The following is a 22,361-nucleotide window of genomic DNA, read 5'->3' as shown; positions in this document are numbered from 1 at the left end:
TGGATCCAGTGTAACGGCTCCTGTCTTAAACTGAACCCTGTATGCAGGGTTCCTCCAGGCCCTGTATTTCTTGTGGGCATGTCATGCTGCCACCAGCTGGGGAAGACGACTGCCTCCATTCGCAAAAGGGCAAAATAGTTTTCTATCATGAAAAGCTGTGATATCCTCCTTTTCCAATATCCTTAATGATGGTCTGTTAATACAACGTGAATTGGAAAATGCAGAAATCAACATAGAAGGAAAGAAGAAAGGAAGGGCAGCAGAGGACAAGCTATGGGGTCATTCCTAAAAGCTTGTCATTAGCCTGCAATGGCCCCAGTAGGTCTTTCTTTTAAATGGCATACTGTGGAATAGCAGGGATGAGCCAAGATGTGCTGCCTTAATTTGTGCAATGAAAAGTTACACAAGATAATTACCTTGTAGTTCAGTGACAAAAAGCACTGTCAGATCTTTTTGGTTCATGCTCGGTTTATCTGTAATGTCTCTGTGTCTAGAAAATTCAAATGGTAACTAATCCTATAGCATAGCTGGAGCATATGGCATTTTAAACTCAGGATTTGGTTTTTTTTAATGTCCACTACAAATAAAATTTACTAGTTAAGCCTGACTAGATCTACCTTTTGTAGATTTAAGGGTTTCATCAGGTTTACATTGGCTTTGTCTGTGACAGTGAGCTACAGGCATTTGTGAATGTTTTTGGGCAGGAACCACAGCAGGCACAGACTAGCCTGTGTCTATGGCATTAAACTCTTCTGCCCTTCAAAGGAGGAAAGTACTTCAAGACTGCTTTAGGAATGGTCCTTGGTCCATGCTTCCCAAAATACGCACAGTAGTTATGTAAGAAAGCCCTATCTGGCCCAAACCAGAGCTGTGCCAGTGACTGTTCAGCGTAACCTCCTTTGCCCCAAGGGGCAGAAAGCTATTGCAGAGTCAAGAGAGAGCAACTTTTCTGTACTGAGAATCTCAGAGTTGTAGAATGGTTGGTGTTGGAGGGGACCTTTAAGGGCCATCTGATTCCAATCCTGCCCCCATCATGGGCACCTTCCAGTAGACCAGGTTTGCTCAAAGTACAGTCCAAGTCAACGTCAAATGTTTCCAGGAATGGAGCATCTGCAGCTGCTCTGTCGTAGATGTTCCAGTATTTCAACACCCTCGTAAATAATTTCTTTCTTACATCTGGTCTAAACCTACCCTCTTTTAGTCATAAAAGATTGTCCCTTGTCCTGTTACTGCAGGGCCTGCTGCGAAGTTTGACCCCATCTTTCTTCCAAGCCCCCCTCAGGTACTGAAAGGCTACAGTCCAGTCTCTGGAGCCTTTTCCAGTTGAATAACCCCATCTCTCTCAGCCTGTGTCTGGAGGAGAGGTGCTCCATCCCTCTGATCATCTCTGTGGCCCTCCCCAGGATTCACTCCAGCATGTTTGTGTCTTTCCTGTGCTGAGGGCCCCAGGCAGGGACGCAGTACTTGTCAAGGGGTCTCACCGGAGCAGAGGGGCAGCACCATGTCCCTCACCCTGCTGCCCACGTTGCTCTTGATGCAGCACAGAATACTGTTGGCTTTCTGGGCTCCAACTGCACATTGTTGAGTCATCCTGATAAGTGTTGAAATGATATGTGGTTTCAGAAAGTGGTGGCAAGGAGAGCAGGTCTCCCTAAAATTCTAGATATTTTTTCCAAGTGCATCCTATAAACACTTGGGTGTCTATAAAACTGTTCTGCTCTTTTTGTGGATGCCTGGTATATGATAACTGTGGGACAGGGTTGGGATAGCTGTGTCTTCTGTCAGTCTGCACATAGCAATCACCTTTTTTATTTTGCTCAGCTTCCCCCTTAGTAATCAGTCTTCTTTTTCCGGCACCAGTGTCACTAACACAAGCTTTTTCCAAGAGGGACCCTAGCACAGCCCCTTACCCCTTTATCCTCTTTCAGATACTTCTTACAGATCCTTTAATGATTCTGACCAGAGAAATTGGTGGTGTTTTGGGAGAAGTTTAGGCTGTTTCGTCATATTAGATATGTGCTCTTGTATCCTGTGCCTTCAAGAGGTTTTTAAAGCTTAAAATACTCTAGCTGAGAGAATAATAAACTCTGCCATAACTTCAAGTAAATTTTCCAAAAGGCATATATGTAAGAAGACTGAAGTTTTGAATTTGAAAATGAACAGACGCCAAGAGACAAGTGAGTTGCATCAGAGCAGACAGCCATTCTTGGTTGTGCGTGGATAGTGTTCAATTACTTGATGTCCTGGAAGAGAGCTTCAGACAGATGCTATAGCCAAATGTAAATGAAGTAACACAGGACTTTTATGGCAATGCTCTTTAAGCGGCCATACTTGTGAGGTGTCAAAAAGATTAAATAAATCCATTTCTGCAATGCTTATGTCTGGGAGAAGAACATCCAGCTTTAAAGATCTTCATCCTAGGACATATAACGGTGTGTCTTCAACGGTATTTTAGTGAGTAGTGTGCCATTATGACACTCCTGGAAATAGGACCGTCACATAAACATCCACGGAGTTTTAAGTCACCCTAATCCCATGTATTTAAAGAGGTGCAGCAAAGCATTTGTATCTCATTAGTGGCTGAAAGGATTTGACAACAATGATGTTTTACTTTCCTTTCAGGGATGGAAAGCCTTCTTACTTGTTTAATTTAGCTCACTCATGCTTATATTAGAGCGTACCTGGAGTGGGTACCGAGAACAGCTAGTTTTTCTGTCTTGGCTGAGGCAAAACAAATAATCTCTAGAGCAGCCCACTGGTTACCCAAACCATCCTGCATGTGTTTACTTGATGCATTTACTTTCCTGCAGTTGCAAAGAAATGGTATGCTCAGCTTGCTGTCCTTGCCCATGCCGCTACCATCTGTATTAAATGGGGTTGTAAGCAGCAAAAATATTGGTGCAAAGTAATTAAAGAAATCAGCATTCTCAAGGACAACTTTGCTAGCCATTGCTTTTTTCTCCTGTCATGGAGAAGATTTTTATATTCGTTCCTTGCACAGTCTGAGAAAGTGAAGCCACTCTGTGCTGCTTACACTTGACGTGCAGATTTAGGTCACTGCTCAGATTCATCCTGGATTTTGCCAAAGGACTCCCACTGGAGTTGCATCTATTGACATCAGGGCTGTCTGACCCTACCTGTACTCAATGTTACTCCTGGGCTTACTGTTGGTGTTACTGTTGGTCAGTAAGGGTCAAGGAAGACCTACCCACAGCACTCAGGGGTTCCTAAGCCTCTCTGAATGCTAATGCTTGCCAAAATGGGCAATCAGTTGGTCACTTTTTGTGGTCTGAGCTAAGAAAATTCTACCCAACGTCTACGGTCAACCAGGCATATGCTAAAAGAAGTAGAGAAGTAGCCAAACTGCTCCTAGATGGAGGAGTTCCCACAACCTCTTTTGCATCCTGCTAGTCCTACTACTGGTCATAAGATTGCTTCTAGTAGTTTATCTCCTGATGCAGGGATAGATAGCAGAGCTGCCCAAAGTCTTGCACCTTTATTACTATGCAATGCTGCCAGAACAACAGTGTGGTTAATTGTGTGCTCAGGCCACTCGCACTGAACCGCTTGTTAGGGATTTTGTGCAAGGTGGATTTAAAGCATGAGAGGATTGTTCTCAGTTGGGTTTCAGAAGTGCTTTTTCTGTGGATTATTTGCCAGCACTTGAATGGCAGTGGGACTTCGTTTTTAATTAAATCCTACATTGACATAAAGAATTATCAGTGATGAGGAGAATTGGAGTTGACTTCTAATCAAACATAATTCCGCATACTGGGGTGGGTTTGAGATGAATGAATGTCAAATGTAATTAGATGGTCAGATTCTGATCTCTCAGCCACGCTCATAAGTACAGTTATAGACCAAATTTTGCTTATTTATGCTAATGCCAGCTGAATATCATGATTGCCCTGTGTCTCTAATGCTGTAGGGAGCAAGATTAGGGACGGCTCCATGTGGGCTCCTGCGCATGCTCAGCCCAGCCACCAGTGTGAAATAAATGTTGGAAATGGAAAAAAAAAAAAAAAGGAGGTCAGCTGCCATGAACCCATCTGTTGTGTGTGGAGCCATTTAGGATCAAATTTATTTTCCTTGGGTTTATTACAGTGAAATAACTCATTTGCATTTCCCTCTCCTTAGGTTTTCAGCTGTACCAAGGGGAAGGTGCAGTGTAGTTCTTTCTCTGAGGGGAGGTTAAGCAGAGGCTCCCTGGCAACAAAAGCAGAAATGGAGGCATTGCACTGAGAGCTCTGGTGAAGCAGTAGCTGTAAAAAGGGGAGGAAGAAAGCTAACTGTGGTATGAGACAAAAAGGGTGCTGCTTTCACCTTAGCCACTGCCTATCCTTATTTCTGTGTTCTAGCAAGGTGATGAGAATTAGGGCCAAAGGCATGTTTTAAAACAAAAATAAAATGAAATGAGAAGTTCTCACATTGGCTTTGGTACCTAGACTGGTGTGAGAGATGACTTACTGAATTTATGGAGCTATATTTCAGTGGGAGCATCATCTATCAGGTTCTGTGCATTTACAGCCATATCTACCTTACCATTTAACTCTTGACCTGGATTGTGAGCTTTTTTCTTACTGTTACTATTGCTTTTGGGTTTATGTGCATCATCTAGTTTAGGTAGGAGGAGCAGAACAAACAACATGGGCTGTTCCAGATGGTAGACAATTTGTATTTCTACTCAGGGTGTCTAGTGATGAGCTAGCAAATACTGTAGCATTTGAATTGAAAATGCCCTTACGTGCAACATTTAAAATGTTCTTACAGAAATGAGACAATAAAGTACAAGCCTTGCTATTAACCTTTTTCCAAAGGCTTGATACTATTTGAAACAAAAGCTGAAATTTGGTACTGAAATGCTACATTTTAATTTATTAGGAACAGGTAATGGCACCTTGTGCTCACTTGAGTGAGTTTCTGCATGAAAAAGTAAAGCCCTCAGCTTGTGGGCTTAAGAGCTATAAAAGATGCATCAGTTGCATAAACATTTCTTTGTGCATTGTAGAAACTGAATCCACCCAAATGGAAGGTATTGAAATACAGCTAATAAAAGAATCACTGTAGGTGTCCCTGATGGACATAAAGTCATCAGTGAGAAGTGTGTTCAAGCCTTCAGAGAGATCTTGCTGGATAATCAGTGCTGAGGATGTCCATGATGGGGAAGAGGCCACCTCAGCAAGAGCGGGATGAGCTAAGCTGGGCTAAGCTAAGCTGATTCTTGCTGCAAGAGATGGGGCAGAAATTTCTCTTCCTGTGCTGTGGCTACCAATGCCTTTGATGCCCACCCAGGTGTGTCCCATGTGCTCCCAAATATCTGGTTTGAAGGAGGGGGCTCCGTCTGAGCTGCAGCTCCTTCTTTGTGCAACACTGCTCTCTGCAGCCATGCAGGTAAGCCCACATGGCTCTTTCTGTACTAAAATTAACGTCTGAAGCTCATGGATCTGCTGGCCTTTCACCGGCTCATGTAGGCTTGGGAAGCGTGCTTGTCAGTGTAGCCATATGCTACTATTTAGGAATATCTCTAAGCCTTGGACTTCAGCGGAGCAAATGCAAATGATTTTATTCTGGCAACCAAGAATAGTTCTTCAGATGGAACTCACATGTCTGTACAGCTCTAGCAAATGCTGCCCTGCACAAGGGAGGAGCAGCCCAATCACCAGGAGCATAAAATGTGCCATGAAGGTTGTAATTTGGGTAATTGAATGACCAACAGAAGACACCTTTCTGCAGGTGCTTCCAGGAGACCCCCACCTAACAGAAATCTTCCTCACATATACAGAAATTATGAGCCTGCTCACTCATGCCTAAGTTTTTGTCTTGAAAGTGTAAAAACTCTTGTTCAAGAATTAAATTTCTTGTAAAGTTTTCATAATGCTCCTGAGCACTCTTACCCTCATATCACTGTCAAATTTTTATATAAAAAAACCCAAAGGGATGTCTACTTTTTCATCCAAGATGCATACCACTCTACCTTCTAGGAGCCTAGGGAACATGGAAATCATACATTCCAGGTGGTTACTTGGGCTACTGGCCATGCTGGCCTTATATTGCCAAAGTGATTCAGCTAAATCAGAGGGAAAACGTTGGAAAATAAATATGAAAAATTACTAGACCTGAGGCTACAAAAGCAAGCAGCATGAGTTGAAGGTGCACAGAATGAGCTTGGCACTGAACTGAGCCTGTGTAAGTTTAGAATTGCATTATGCTCTTTGGGCTTATGAATGCAAAGCAGAAAGAAATGGCTGTTTGGGAGTAGGACATGACTTCTAGGGCATAACAGTTCCTTCTCTTATTGTGATTGTCTTTTGGAGAGATGCACGGTCCTAAATGTCATCTCATTGCATTTAAAAGTTTCTAACTTTGTAGGCCAGCCAGCTTAATAAGCAGAATACAGACCTTGGCATAGATGAGAGAGGAAAATGTTCTTTTCTTTCATTAGTCACAAAGACACCAGCTCATTTGTCAGACATACCCCAGGTTTGCAGGTAAGAAATGTTCTTAGCATGCCAAACAGAATCAATTGACTTTTATTGCCATCCACTCACATTAGTTAGTGGACCCCCTCAGCTCCCCTTAACCTAAGTAATTATCACTTAATTTTTAACAGACAGCCTGCAGATCATCATACACCAAAGAATCAACATACAAACCATCTCACTTGGAGGGATTACTTCTCCTTAGATCCAGAATGGACCTTGAACCATTTGTCACACAAGAAAATAATATAGGAAAAAAGGATTATCAAGGATGGTTTGTCACGCAGTCCTACCCCACATTCCCATTTAATCAGTGATTGTATGTAATCCTGGAGTGTCCTCGAAGCCCCAGCTGCAGACAGCTTCCTGACACCTTACAGCAAATTCTAGACCTGGAACCATAACTGTAGCTGCTACAAGGAGAGAACAGGAGGAATCAAGGGCACCATCACCACTCTGTATTGCAGCTTTACGTGGTTGCTAGCACATGTCTAGCAAAACCAACTTCCCCTCATCGTGTGGTGAGCAAAAAATACCATCTCCAAACTGGTCATGGGGAAGAAGCAAAGAAAAAAAGCTGTGCAAAAGTTAGACTAGATTTGGTAAATATGTTTCTGCCTGAATTTCCCTTCTTAGCTTGAATCAAAGTCCACACTGTTTATAAAATATTTTGGCACTGTGGGAGGTAGAGGTCTGTGATGAAGAGAGGGCAGCCCTCTGGAAGTGATTGTCCTTTCCCCACTCATTAGCTCAGGCTCAGCTGTTTCCCCATTTCCAGACTGAAAGGAGAGCTGAGAAAGGGGACTTTTATTTCCCTGGGGACAGAGACATCATCAATTATCTGCCATTCTCTGCTGCAAGCTGTCAGCGAATAGGGCAGAGGAGTACTGATAGGATTTCACCTTATCCCTTGACTCACTGATGGGCTCATCATTCAACTGCTGTGCACTTAGCATGGGCAGTACTAATTATATTAATTATACTTCTGCACAGGGCGTGCTTATATTAGCAGTAAGGAGAGTGGTGTCTTTTTAAAACGAAACATCCCTGGTTCATTAACTATATAGATTTAAAAGTGTAAGTGTAGTCATTATATCCACTGCTGAAGTGGATCTCTCAAATCACGGAAGCATTTAATATCATTTTAGATGTGCCACTTGCATTATATTGAGAGCAAAATTTATACTGCATGTAAAAGACAGTAGCATTATATCACATAACTGCTAAATGTAGACCGAGAAACTTGATCACCACCTTGGCGTAGCACCAGAATCCCCTTAGCAGTGTTCAGCTGTGGGGATACCCGTCAGGTCAGTAAGAGATCTGGGTGAGTCCTCATGGGCTGAGCCTTACTGAAATTATACTACCAACTGCATCCATGCATATCATCAGGATACAACTGTATGATTAAATTCATAGGTAGGTTTATGTAGTTGATAGCAGACAGACCTGTGAATGGTTTAAGAGGCAGAAAAAAAAAACCCAACCTCTCAACAAAGGGTATCACAACAATGTGACAGATACTCATCACTCAAAGTGTATTTGCAAGATGAGTATCGTTAATAATCCATCAATGCAGTGCCCATATGCAGCCATTGTCTCTGTGAATCTGGGCCAAGGGGCTGATGCAGAGTCTGCAATTTTCTGAGGTTGGTTGGAAGTGTCTGAGATGTTATATTATGAATATTAGTTTAAATCTTAAGAACAGATGGTGTTTGTACAATGGAGTCAACCTTTAACCTGACCAATGGAAAATAACTGAACAGAACTGGGAGATTTCACTCGTTCTGACTCTGTTACCTCCTTTTATCTCAGTTTTTTTCTGTACAGAAATTAAACATACATTATTCACCAAGATTATATATAATATATAGGGAGAGGCCATGAGCCTATCTGGGCTCTGAGTTCTGACCATTTTATGCAAAAGCAAAGCAAAAGTAGCTCCAGGCAGGTCTTCAATTTGCATTTCAATTGCACTTCTTGCACATTTTTTCTGGTATCTTGGGGAAAGTCTCAGCTACTAAAGCCTTTCAAAGCCATCTGAGTGCTTGAGCAAAATAAAGAAAATAAATAAGTACATTCCTTTTCCAAGATTATTTATTTTTTAAGTTTGCCCAAAGGAAAAGAAAATCAAAACAGTTCCAGTGTTTCTGCACAGTCAGATTTGAACACTAAGATTCTGTTCAGAGTGAAAGCCATTCATATTCTGTTCAAATTAATAGAGAAGAGACATCATGCAGAAGATGTTATTTTCATTTTCATAACAGTTTTGAATCTCAAGCCGTTTTTTTTCATAGCCAGTGTGGTTGTGATGAGCACCCAACTTCAAGCTTTGTTTTATCTCTCTTATTTTTTGAGGAATGGTTGATGTTTATGCAGCTAAATCTCCTCTGACTATCAGTGTTGTCTGGCTCCTCCTAGGTCTCCAGATGTTGTCAGGGTGTGTGTGTTAATCATCCTGTCAAACGATGCAAGTGCTGAGCACTTGCAAGGGATTTTCTGCTCCTTGGCACTCTGAACCCAATTTTTAATGCAAATCCTTGTATGGGAGCATGCAGATTGCAGCCTAATTGTCTAAAGGCTATTTGCAAACCCAAAGGGAACTTGCTGTGCAGACCCCCAGAGTACTGTGGTCAGGTGGTTTCCGCTCTGTCTCTCAGGAGGTGGCTCTCTATGGAGTTTGAACTGATAGGCATAAGCTGGCACAGGGAAACTCTGTACCATCTGTAGGGATGTGAGGTTTGACCCTGGAAGCTGCAAAATGCCTTCTGGCAAGTGCTGTGCCAGAAATCAGCAAGCCTGAGCACAGCTCAGCCCTGCAGAGGTGTGCAGAGAACCTTGTGGATGTAGGGGTGAGTACAGAGCCAAATTTGGGCTCTCATTGACTGAAGACTCAAGCACCTCCAGCTGTGGCTGGAGCATGTTTATTCCTGTAGGAGTTAGCCAAAATGCATCCTCTCCATGTAACTTCTGAGTTTGTGAGGAGCAGCTGCTCCAGAGCCTCCCTGCTCCTCCACTCTTTCCCCTAACCGTGGTTTCTGCCCAATACAGGTGCTCGTGGTCCTGGTCTGCCTGACAGCAGCTTCTCTGTCCCAGGGGTTTATCCTTGCTGTGGTTAAACTCTCTGAGCCCTGAGCTGGGTGGGCTGCATCTGGACTGGGCCAGGGACATGAATGATGAAGTACCACTACCTGCTGACCACAGGGGAGGAGAAAACTGTCTTTGCACCCTGTGTGTTATCTCTGAGGCTGTTCTGTCAGGGGAGCAGCCCTCACTTCCCAAACAGGAGGATGTACTCTGGTTGGGTGGTGCAATAGAGAAAATGTCTCATTAGCAGTAGTGCTGGCAATGCTGTGACTGGAAGAAGTGTTTCTGGCAGATGTCTTGCAGAAATATTCCTGAGAAAGCAGCTCCGTGGGCAATGCAGTCTCCTCCAAAGAGAAACAGTAGTTTGCCATGGCACCCACTGTACTGCCACACCAAAGAGTATTTGCCCAGCTTAATGCTACAAATTAAATATAACTGAGCAGTGCACAATGTTTCTTCACATATTTGCTTTCTGCAGTGAATGTTTGCCATGCAAGCACCAACCATGTAGCTCTGCTGCTTATCATTAATAAATACATTCAGTTGTGAAGGCTCACAGTGTAGATCTCTGGCTTTCACAAATGGCTGTTTTTTGGGCACTTGCAATCATTCCTGATCTGTGGGATTGAGAGGGTGGTTTAGACTTGCTGTCACCCCCTCAGCCCTGTGGGTCAGAGTTTTACAGAGCATCAGCTCCACTGCCTGCAGGCAGCTCCAGCCCTTGCCATACCATCCTGCTTCATTACCAAGCTCATCCCTCAGCCCAGCTACTGGAGTGAAATGAACTGGGGGCATGGGGCAGGCTCAGTCCAGCTTTTAAAATAAATGGAAAAAAATTGCTAAAATCCGTCTTTTTCATTTTCTGTCAGGTTATTTTTAAGCTGGCCTAGTTTCTCAGTCCATTTCACAGCACAGTGGTGTCATCAGCTGAACTGACATCCCAGCAAGGATGGAGGCAAGTGAGAGGATGGGTCCTGCAGGACAGGGGAGCTGTGTCTGGCAGCACCCACTGACCAGCTCCCTCTTCTCCAGCATCCCCATTTTTCTCCTGCTCCCTGCCCTGTGTTGGCTACGGTGTTCCCCACAGATCAGTGGGGCCATTCCTCTTGCCCGAGCAGCACAAAACCAAGCCAGCAGAAAAATCAATTTAATTGTCTGCCGAGGGCAGAGACAAGAAAAACAGTGGATTAAGGAGGAAAGGAAGATAAAGGCATCCCCCTTTTCCCTTGTGGCAGCAGATAGAGCTGTTGTGAACCGTAGCACTTCTCTGCTATTTATTTGTGGATGGATTGAAATCACCCTAATTTAGTGCAGATGCCAAGCTGGGCATTGGAAATGAGCACACAGAGGGCAAGGGCTTCCTCCCTGCTGAGCCCCACCCCCCCCCCCCCCCCCCCCGGACACATGAAATGCAGAGCATACAGTGCCTGGAGCTTGTTTGCTCCTCTCCCTGCATGGTGGAGGGCATCCCTCTTATCATGGCATGTCATGGCTGCCCGTGGCCCCACCCTGTCTTCTTTCTCAGCAGCCACTGGGCTGAACAGCCATGGGAGCAAGGATCAAAGTGGTGCTGCAGGGCGTTCATGATGTATCAATCCTTATTAAAATTATTATTGTATGTAATCACACTTTGCAGTCATGGTGAGTGCCTCCTAAGAGCTCTGCACGCTCCCATAATAATTCCCAGGACAGATGGGAACACTGGGGCTGGGGGTGAAGCATGCCAGGCATGGCAGAAATTTGGATTATCACACTGAAGTATCTCGTTTCCAGTCCCAGATCCAGACCCTCTTTTGTCTCTGGTACATTTTCAGTAGACCCTGGGCTGGAAGTCATAAGTTAAAATAGGACCATTTTGGTTTTGAGTGGGGATGATTTGGAAATGCAAATAAATTTGTGCTCTGGCTTGCAGCCCCTCGTGGGGGTCAAATGCCCTGTAATGTCACGGATGGACGCCAGGCTGTCCCACCTCACTGCCTGCCTTTTACCATAACTCCATCCTTACTGACATGCTTTCTGTTGTTTTTCAGGAATATCTCCGAGGCTCCCTGAAATCATGTCAATAGGATCGCATTCATTCTCCCCAGGAGGTCCTAATGGGATTATTAGAAGCCAGTCCTTTGCTGGCTTCAGCGGGCTTCAGGAAAGACGGTCCAGGCAAGTGCCCTTGCTCTCTAAGGGGAACTTCAAAATCAGGCTGTAAGGGCGTCCTGGGCTTTAGGGGATGAAGGGGGAAAGGAGGTGAGAGAAGACTTCTTTCTCTCTGACTCTCTACCAAATAAAGTATCCTAGGCTAAAATGCCTCTGTATGTTGTTTGTATAATTAAGATGTTACCCTCTGCCTGGTTGCCTCTCCCCCATTAATGCAGGGCTTCCTCACATGCCTCAGAGCTGTGAGAGAATTTCAGAGAATAATTTTAACTTATGCAGTGATCTTTTCAACATGTGAAATGTGCAGGAACACTGCACACAATACACTTGCCATCAACTCCTGTTTAAGACCACTGCTGCCTAAAAGACAGTTTTCTCATTGCTACACCACTATGAATTCAAAACAAAGCTCTTTCCCTGAGATTGGCTGCAGAGCCTTTCTGTTCACTGTCCCTTAGCTAGACAGGACTTAGGGCTTTGGGTCAGGCATGCCCAAGCCATCCAGTCCTGGATGCTCCCAGAGGCTACTTTACAATTCATTTTAACTTGTGTTGTCTCCCAGTGCCAGACCACCAGTTAGCAACTGAGGAGTAACAGCAGGCAAAGTGTTGCCTCCTACTGTCAGCCCAGGTCAATGATGGTTGTTAGATGCTGACCTACCTGCCAGCAAAGTCCCCGAAGAGGCACCTGTATGCAGCACAACTGTCCTCACTTTGCCACACACTCCACACTCAAGACCAATGGTGTGATGCTGTTCCCCAGAAACTCTCTTAATCAAATCCCAATCTTCCTTAGGACCCGCAGGCTTTACACCTGAGATTATCTAGACTCCCCCTTTTTTTTTAGCACACCTGTATGTAGCTCAGCTCTCTCATGGGCTTTCTAATGTGAGTTAGGACAGGCATGGTATAAGACAGAGAAATGTCTGATGAGCCTCAGACTTGGCTTTGCATTTCCAGACAAGCATTTGTCTTGAGAAGCACATATCCGAGGCTGCTCAGATTCTTAACCTGTAAAGAAATGCAGTCCTTTAAGTTGCAGGCACAGAAGCAGATTCATTTTTCCTAGCAGAGATAATATCAGAAGATTTCTTCAAGCTACACTCCCTTGAGATTTCTATGATTTATAGGGATTTCTTCCTCTTTGATGTTCATTTTGCAGGTGTAACTCCTTTATTGAAAATTCCTCTGCGCTCAAGAAGCCCCAAGCAAAGGTGAAGAAAATGCATAATTTGGGCCATAAGAACAGCACCACACCCAAAGAACCCCAGCCTAAAAGGATGGAAGAGGTCTACCGAGCCCTGAAGAGTGGCCTGAAGTAAGAGCTTTTATCCTGCTTGTTGGTTGAAGCTTTCTGTGACATTTTAGAGCCTAGAGAAACAACAACAGGTATCCTTCCTCATAAGAGACGTTCGAACATACACCTCTTGAAGTCTGGATTGTGACACTTGGTATCTAAAATATTTGTATGGAAAACAGGAATACAGGAGGCAGAATCCCATTTCCATTCACATTTTCAGAAAAGCTCCCAAAGCCTGGAATTTCAACATCAGATTTTTTTTTCCCTCTGAGTTTCCTAGAGTCCTATCAAAGCTTTATATTGCCTTTCAGATAACATCCCAGATGATAACAGGGCTTTTATCAGCCAGATACAGGAGCAGCGACTGGAAGGCACCAGCCCATAAACTAAGCAGCAGATTAGCTTTCTTGAAACTGGTTGTTCAGTGTAAAGAGAACACCGAGCTCCTATACACAGTTAAATAAGTGGGCTCCTATTTATTCCCAAAAAGGCAGCAGGGAGCTGCTTTTAGGACAGATCAACGTAAATGAGTTTTTGTCTGTAAATACATCCAGTGAGGCATCCATTTGTCAGGCAGATTTTGTTTTAGGATGGTCATCAGCCAGCTTGGTATGTGCTGCATAGCTCATGCCTCGTTCTCTGGTTTGTGTTTGCAGTGAGTATCTGGAAGTTCACCAGACAGAGCTGGATAAGCTGACTACTCAGTTAAAAGACATGAAAAGAAACTCACGCTTGGTACGTGCCATGCCTTTTCATTGTGTAGATGCACAGTGGCCTTCTTGAGATGCTGGAGCAGCCAGGGAATGGGTGTGGGATACAGGGAATTTGCACTGATGCACTTCTTCCCTTCTAGCCATGGTCTTGTTTGTGATTTCTGTTGTGTCAAACACTACTTTCTCATGGTGCTGTTGTGTTGCAAAATTAATGAATTTTGTGTTCTCTGTTGCAGGGAGTCCTGTATGATTTAGATAAGGTATGCTACTCCCTTTAACACTCATTTTGCAATTAAGCATTAATATCCATACCATGTACATGGAAACCTTTCTCAGAGGGATCTGCTAGCCACGCCAACATCTGCACTTTCAAAGGAAGAAATCCCACTTCCCTCCTCTTCCCGGGGGCTCTGGTATTGCCCACTAATTCAGCATCAAACACAGTGTGCTCACTAATCTGGCATCAAACGTAGCCCACCAACCCTTTTTCTGAGGTCTGTCGAGTCAGCCTGGCTCTGGGATGGGCACAGACAGAGAGATAAACCCCTGCCAGGCAAGGAAGGAAGGAAGTAAGGAAGCAGAGGAGAGACCTCCTTTTTCTGTAAGCTGACAGCCATTAAATCCATTTCCTTATGCAAATTCTCTCAGCCAGCTCCAGTCAGATGGGGGCTGATAGTGGCACACCAGGGGGTTGGCAGGGGATCCAGGTCAAGCCCCAGTTCATTCCTGCTCGTGCCAGTTCTGAAAAAAGAAAAATTGAAAATACATTTTCCTTGCATGAAAATTTGGATGAAAGAAAAGCTTTCAAAAACATTTCCTTAACAAGTCTGACTTTTTTTTTCAGTCAAAATGCCAAGCTTGGGTTTATTCTCAAAACGAGCTTGCTAGGGAAGACAGTGGATCTTGAAATGCAAAACATGATCGATTCTAATATGGGAATTTAAAGTATTGAAAATATTATTTTTTAACCTAAAAAAAGCTCTGCTTTCTTTTTTTTTCTTATAATAATTAGAAAAACCTAGAGAAATCCCATCAAATAAAAACTCTTTTTTATTTAAAAATATACATTAGGTAATGTACAGTAGTAGGGTGGGACAACTGATTCCAGATTCATGATCAAGGAAATCCTGTGTGTTTTAAGGAGGAATATCTTGGATCCATGGGGACTAGCAGAGCAAGTGTGGCAATGTCTTACTGATTTATTTAAAGGTGCCTCACCCTCTGCCTTTTCCTCTCTTTCAGCAAATCAAAGCGGTTGAGAGATACATGAGAAGGCTGGAGTTCCACATTAGCAAGGTAATGCGCTCTCTCCTATCATTTTTCTTCTGCATCTGTTCCTATATTATTGAGGAAACAAACCCTTGGCCTCCTGCTACCCCTTTGTGCTGGGGAAGCCACTCCCAGATTTGCTGTTTTCTTCACGATAGGCTGGCGGTCAGAGCCAAAGAAAGGGTTTCCACATAGACCCCAAGGTCCAGCCGTGCCCCAAGACACTCCCACATGCTTTTAGGTACAGAGAGAACATAGGGTTGGAGACTTGCTGGGGAAAAGCGATCTCACAGCATGCTTACTGTCAGACTTTAGGTAGAAAGAGAGTTGCATCTGAAAGCAATTTAATTCAGCAGTTATCTCTAGCACACACAGCAGCTAGCTTGGATTTATTCCTGGATTTCACTGCTAATGCTTTTGCTGCATGGTCTGGGGCCCACATCCACTTGAATGCATCGATGAGAATATCAGTGGAGGTACTTGTGATTTACACTAATACGTTTTAGAGCTGGATAAAATCCATGGCATGTATTCTCTTACTTATAAACATATCTGGTAGTGATTAGTTGCTTTTTTGAGCCTGACAAAGGAACGAATTATTTTTGACAGATGAAACGTCTTTTGAGAGTCATTTGAAAAGCATTTGTGCAGCTTCAAGTCCTCTAATTATGACAACCTATCCAAACCTTTTAATTTTAGTCCTCTCTTACTCTTGGAGCCAAAAATAAAAATATAAATCATAAGGCGATAGACTTGAGATTTTGTTCCCCAAACCACCTACTCTCTTGCTGGCAACATGAATGGCAAAAATTAGTACTTGAAGAACATTTCCATTCAAATCCTTCCCACTTCAGCCTGCTCAGAGCTAATGGTTTCTGGGTTTATAATAAGAGTGAAAAGCACCAAATGCAAGAGGTAACGCTGGTCAGTGTTACTCAGGCTTGCCAACTGCATGAGTTCACTCTCTGTAACCCACGGCAACAGAGACAAAAGGAACCGAGTGCGTGGCATTAAAACCACAGGCTTGGGCAGGTGGAGAAACATCTTTGGTTCTAGTGATAGAAGAGGGTTTTTTTCAGCAGTATTTCATCAGGGACACAGAGATGCCTTCTGTCTTTTACCTGCCACTGCTCTGTAAAGGAAGCAAAGCAAGGAAAACAGGGTGCACAACAGCAGATTCCACATGCTTGGGGAGCAGATGAGCACGTCCTAGCCACACTCACATGGGCAGGAGCAGGATATCAATCCTGGACCAAGGCTCCGCTCTGATGTCAGATGTAAATACCAAGTGACAGCTATTTATAGTAGCTGTCTTTAGCTTGCTGGCTTGCAAGAGAAATAGGAGTCAGTATGAGTGCAGAAAGCTTTTTTTGTAACTTCAGAATGGTGAAATGCTACCTGTATCTTCATTACCTTATGCTGAACTCCTTCACTTTGCAAAGCATTCCCTGTTTTGGGTAGGGTGCCCTCAGGTCAGAGGCTTCAGCCACCAGTTACCCAAGATAGCCTTGTAAAAATTGACCCAAAGCTTTGAAGCCATCAGGAAGACAAATCCTGTTCCAAACAAATTAGCAACAGCACTTTTTGTTAGAGGTTAAGCAGGCTTGGAAAATGGGATTTGAAACATGCCTGGATTGTCACATCAGGCTCATCTCTAATGCAGCACATAGTCACAGACTGATGAAGCCAAGGTGCTGGATGCTTTCATAGAGAGAAATTCTGCCATGAAAATCTAGTGCTGAGCAGGAGCACTGTGGGACACAGAGTGACCTCTTGATTTCAGAGATAACAATGGAAAGAGTTATTTAAGAGTTATTTTAGGTAAAACCCTAATATCCTGTTTCAAGAGGGACATTAGAAACCAAAAGAAGAGACAGCTTCTTCCATTCCTGTTCTTCTCCTCACCCTGACAGTCAGGTTAGAAAACCCACATCTTCTGTATCTGACAGATTTAGTTTATAAACGTATAAACCACTATATATAGCTGGTGTATATATGTACACATATTACTCAGTTGGAGTAAATGTATACGTTCAGTACAGGGATTAGAGGGAAAAGGGAGACCCAAGCGTGAGGTGTGTAAATCCATTGCCCCTCTGAAGCTAGATCCAGGTGAGACTTCAAACAGAGTGTGACTATGTTTTGCAAAACTTCCAGCTCATTTACAGTATGTTGGGTCCCTAAGTTATGTCAAAGGAGTGTAAGAAGCTGACGAGATGTAAATGTCTGGGGGGGTTGAAGTTCAAAATACTTTTTTAACTTGTCATCAGCTGTTTGTAAGCCCTTCACTTGTGCTGATTCCTAGCATGACTCCCAGTTTCTGGAGGATGGAGGGTAAGAGTTCAAAATATCACTCCCAGCTTCCAGTACTACCTGTTAGTCAAATATTGCTACAGCCTTGATCCATGGCTGATATTAGGGAACCAAAGCCACTGCTGACCCTGTTAAATGTGCCATTTACCATTTCCATTCACATTTGGCAGTGTGGGCATTGCAGCTGCCTTTTAAAGAGCTGTTCCACAGTGATACGTTTGAGAAGCTGGCTGCATTCCTGCCTCACCGGTAGGGTGGGGAGAACATGAGTAGCAATGCTTAGAGGCATGCAGGGAAAGAAGGTGAATTGCTGGCATTTACTGTTGCTCTGTTGAAATTTTTACAGAGGAAGTTACTTTTATCTTGTGTTTCTTTTCCACAGACTGTAACACTATCACAGTTTCATTTCCTCAGCCCCTCCATTGGATATAATGGTTCAGCTGAGCTTTCTTTTAATGAAAATGACTCCATTGTGTTGGTTTTATTTTGCTGGGTTTTCTGGGGGTTTTTTTCAGTACATTTTCCTTGTTCCCACTAGGTGGATGAGCTTTATGAAGCCTATTGTATCCAAAGACGTCTCTGTGATGGTGCCAGCAAAATGAAGCAAGCTTTTGCAATGTCTCCTGCCAGCAAAGCAGCTCGAGAGAGTTTGACTGAAATCAACAGGAGCTACAAGGAGTACACAGAGGTACATCCTCATCAGTTCATTCTTTTCACTCTCACACTGCTTGAAAGCCATGGGAACTTTGCCACTAATTTCAGGGAGTGTTTCATCGAGATAGAAGAAATAAAACCAAACTCAGCAAAGAAGAATTGGTGTTTGTTTTTCTTCAGGTGAATACCTGATGACTGACAAAGACAAGTTACGTGGGCCCAAAGAGTTCCTTGAAATAATAGTTTAGACTCTATGAGAGCCGGATTATGCCTAGGAACTCAGCACAAAAGCATAAATCTGCCCTAAACCTACTTAAACTCCAACTACCTCCTTCCAGCCTGCAGATTTAGGGGTGGCAAGTTTACTGGAAACCATGTGCCTACAGACATATGCTGCATCCTACATGTTGCACTTGCTGTGATGAAAATCTGTTTTATTAAACAGGCAGTAGATGATGAACAACAGTCTGATAGTGTTGCAAACATCCTGGCACACAAGCTGGGACAACCTTCCAAAATCTGAAGGAAGAGCTGGAGAGGGTCTAATACCCAGTCTCTCATAGTCTTCTTTCTTAATGTAGTTCATGTTTCTTGAGAGATTAAATCATGCTGGGAGCCACTCTGGCATAGAGCTGCTGCTGTTGGCACAAGTCCTGGCTGGAGAGCACCAGAAGAGTGAGCAGGTTACGCCCCAAGGGGAGATCCTCCTTTTGCTATCAAGAGGATTAGCACACATCAGTAGAGGAGCATGGGGTTGCAGTGTCAAAAAAAGCAGGCATGGCTGCCACTTTTTGGGGCCAGACCTAGCTAAACAAGAAGGATGGCTCTGAGTTTGATTTTATTGCAAAATATCTTTAATTTGCCTAACAGAATCTATCCTTACAAACAGACCTTAAAAAAAAAAATCCCAAAGAAGTTTTGTCTGACCTGACTGTTCTCTTTTCCAACACAGAACATGTGCACCATAGAAGCAGAGCTGGAAAACCTATTGGGGGAGTTCTGCATCAAGATGAAAGGTAAGTGCCATTTCACCTTTCCCTTCTTTCTCAGAAATAGTAGCAGTTGCTGCAGACATTGGTAAGATAATTGAGACATGCTGTGTGACATGCATTTATGACAGGTGGGGTTTCCCCAACCCCCACCCATTGCTGAACCTTCAAATCCCCCAATTTACACCCCTGCCCACTGGAAAGGATTACAGAAACAGAACACCAATGCTTACAGACTTTCTGAGATTCTGCTTTTTGTTTTCTAGACTAATTACCTCCCCCCAACCGCCAAAGCAATTCAGTTTCAAAGACTGCTGAAATTTTTGCCTCTATTTCCGTAATTCTTCGAGAAGTTGACTGGGAAGTTATCAGAATTTCCATGGAATTGAACTTGAAATTTAAAATACCTTCTTAATTTGACATCAGCTATTTCTAACTCCTTTACTTTTGCTAATTGTGACCAATACTATTTTTGACCAAATGTAAAAACAGCAAAAAGCTGGAGATAGTTTTCCTAGATAACTCTGTGATGGCATTCACCTTTCTGTTTTATTCCTTGTCGTTATGACGGAGAGTTTATGGGTTGGAATACAATGGAATCAGTTTTACTTGAAGCCTCAATGGATCATCAGGTATTGCTAATGCTGTTATCCCTTTAAGACTCAATGTCTTAAGAGACTGGGAGAGGGTATCTTTTTTGGATCTTCAGTCACTGGCATGAGAATAGTTCTATAAAACAAAGTCAGCATCTAAATATTCATGAACTCTTAATTCTTCACTTGGTATCTTGCCATTTAAAACATCCACAGCATTGCTGGTGGAGTTGTGAGAGCTCACAAATCTCATACAAGGTTTTGATTCTGCCTGCCTTGTCACTGTTGTTTCCCATGATTGCATTGCATAAGATTAAGATTAATCTTAGATTAAATTAAAATAGCTACTCTGCACTCTCATATTAGAGAAAACAATTGCAGCAGATGTTGGAGTTCTCCTAGCTCTGTCCCTCAGGTTTTAGATGAACACACAGAGACTGAGCCAGACATTTCTGTACAAGAACACACAGCAGAACCACAACATGGACATGCTGAGTGAAACAATGTCACAGAATGTATAAAGGGATTTTTCCAACTCCCTTGGAGCATTTCTTTGCTTGCTATAAATGCAGTGCACAGTTCCTGACAGTGGGACGTTGCAGAAGGTGTCACAGTGTCACAAATGTCTTGGCTGAAGAGGTCTGGTCCCTTCTCTTTTGGATTCCAAATCCTCTGGCAGAACTCAAGGGCTCTGCAGAAGGCAGGTAGTGCACTCACGTGTGGGAGCAGAGTACAAAGCACAAGCAGCAGCTGCCTCTGAACAGTTTGCATCACTTAAAGAAGGCCAAATTAGAAAACAGCAAAGAGAAATGCCGTATTAAGTATTCTCTAATTAGGGCATCTGAGATTTCTATCTAGATAGTTTTCCCTAGGAATAGGAGTCCTATAGGACACTACAGCCATCACTATTGCTAAGGCTTGCAACAGCTCTGGCACAAAAGTCTGCGGATCACACAGCAAGTTTTCCCCTTAAGTTACACTGCAGCATATCCAGCTAACTTTAGGATCTAATTTAAAATCAAAGCATTCCTCTCTCCAAAGCTTATCTGTTCCTAGCCATTCCAGTGAAAGTTATTTTTATTTTGTGCCCTCTGTCACTTACACTGAAAGCAAGCCAACCTACACAATGCTGTGAGGAAGCAGGGGAGCTGCACAGAGCTTTTATGACTGATATTTATAGAAAAAAAAAGCCTAATCATTTTTCAGAATCAAGATAATAAATGTGCCAGCAGGCATAGCTAACTGGTCAGGATTAATCAGTTGTTGAAATTTACTGGGTAGACCAAGTGTGGAAATTCCTGCATGGAATCTGTGTCCCCTGTTGTGATGTACAGGAAAGTGCCTTTGCAGCTGTTTGATGAGCCAGAACAGCAGGAGGTGAAAAGCCCAGGTGTTTCACTCGAGGGAGAACAATAGGCTGGCCTGACACACGGGTGGCTCTGCAGCACGAAGCCACCACTAGCAGCCACGGTCCAAGAGCCCAGCATCCTGCACACCAGCAGAGCTGCACATGCTGTGTGAGCTTCAGGTGGCCCTGCCTCTTTACCACAGCCACGTGATGGCCCTGTCCCCTAATAACTTATGCTGACCCCGCAGAAGCAATCTTCTGTCCTGTCTGCATTACAGGCCCAGTGCTTTTACAAAGGTGTGATGTTTGAAATTGTGCAATAGAGCCGTTGGTTCCTGCCATGTTTTTTTAGTCCCCAAAAGCCATTCAGTCACCAAAAACTTGTTTGTTATGAGAGTACTTGGGCCCCATTGTCAAGTCAGCATTTAGCCTCCTCTTCATCATGCTGAAAAGACTTGACCACCCTGGTTGGGCCAGTCACAGCTCACAGACCTAGACATCCATATGGAGTTTTAAGCTGGAGTTTCCTCACCCACCCACCCCATCCACTGGGCAAAAGAAGGACCTTTTATTTTCCTCACGTGCTTTTGGTGATGTGTCCCAGGAGAGATCAAATTCACTTACAAAAGCATGCCTGGGGAGAGAGAAGCAGTGGTGGAGTGCTAGCAATCTTAAATTATTTATAAACAGTAAATAAATTAGAAAGGAATTGGTAATGTGAGCTCTGTGCAAGGGCCTCTCTGTTCTGCTAAACACTGAGATGAGCAAAGAAAACTATTTTCTGGTCAAAGAAATGGAAGAGGCAGATAAGCAGATCATGGGGGCAGTCCATGACTGCTTGCAGGGATTGAGTTTCTCCTACAGTACAGCTAGCAGGACTAATTCATCCCTGCAAATGCAGCTAGCACTAGGGTTCCTCATGCTTGCCTTGATTTAAACACACCCCTGTATGTTCTGTTGTGGCATCCTTTTCTCTGCCACAGAGAAATGTGTGCAGCCTCAAGATGGTTTCTTTGGGCACTGCAACGCTAGAAACAGATTTAGGCTCACACAGGCAAAGCTGGGTAAGTTTTTATACCAAAACAAGTGCAATGGCTACATACTGAGGGGATCTGTGAGAAAGGAGAAGCTAAGCTCTCTCTGTGGGAAAAATAGCCAGTTGAATCCTGTAGAGAAGCAGGTCAGCAGGCCAGGAGAAGGGTGGTAATTCCCCTTGGATTTCAGCATGGTCCCTCAGGAGACTTTCATTTCATATGCACAGTGCTGATATAAAAATAGCATTGTTGCATCCTACCTTAAAAAGCCCCCAAAACACACATAGATCACAAATGCTTTGCTGTGCTACTTCTCCCACTCTGGGGAAAAAGGGGATTAATCTGGTATTACAGATGTCAGTCATATTTCCTGATGCACTTACTATTGAAAGATACTCAGCTATTATGGGAATGATAATGTTATGGAAACGC

At 43.5% G+C, this 22,361-nt stretch overlaps 1 protein-coding gene across 2 annotated transcripts in view; it reads left to right on the top strand.

Moving 5' to 3' along the window:
- RIPOR2 (RHO family interacting cell polarization regulator 2) overlaps nucleotides 1-22,361 on the top strand; it is a 69,009-nt gene that overhangs the window by 23,071 nt on the left and 23,577 nt on the right. For both annotated transcript variants that reach the window (XM_066184636.1, XM_066184632.1), the window contains exons 2-8: nucleotides 11,597-11,723; nucleotides 12,879-13,034; nucleotides 13,673-13,751; nucleotides 13,966-13,989; nucleotides 14,972-15,025; nucleotides 17,850-17,999; nucleotides 18,918-18,981. In XM_066184636.1, the coding sequence (XP_066040733.1) occupies nucleotides 11,597-11,723; nucleotides 12,879-13,034; nucleotides 13,673-13,751; nucleotides 13,966-13,989; nucleotides 14,972-15,025; nucleotides 17,850-17,999; nucleotides 18,918-18,981 (654 nt within the window). The remainder of the gene's footprint in view (nucleotides 1-11,596; nucleotides 11,724-12,878; nucleotides 13,035-13,672; nucleotides 13,752-13,965; nucleotides 13,990-14,971; nucleotides 15,026-17,849; nucleotides 18,000-18,917; nucleotides 18,982-22,361) is intronic.

The sequence above is a fragment of the Chamaea fasciata genome, unplaced genomic scaffold (assembly GCF_029207755.1).
Source record: "Chamaea fasciata isolate MVZ Bird 193981 ecotype frontalis unplaced genomic scaffold, bChaFas1.0.hap1 SCAF_1, whole genome shotgun sequence".
Classification (NCBI taxonomy): Eukaryota; Metazoa; Chordata; class Aves; order Passeriformes; family Sylviidae; genus Chamaea; species Chamaea fasciata.
The sequence above is the reverse complement of the archived record's forward strand: the minus strand, read 5'-3'. Positions and strand labels throughout refer to the sequence as shown.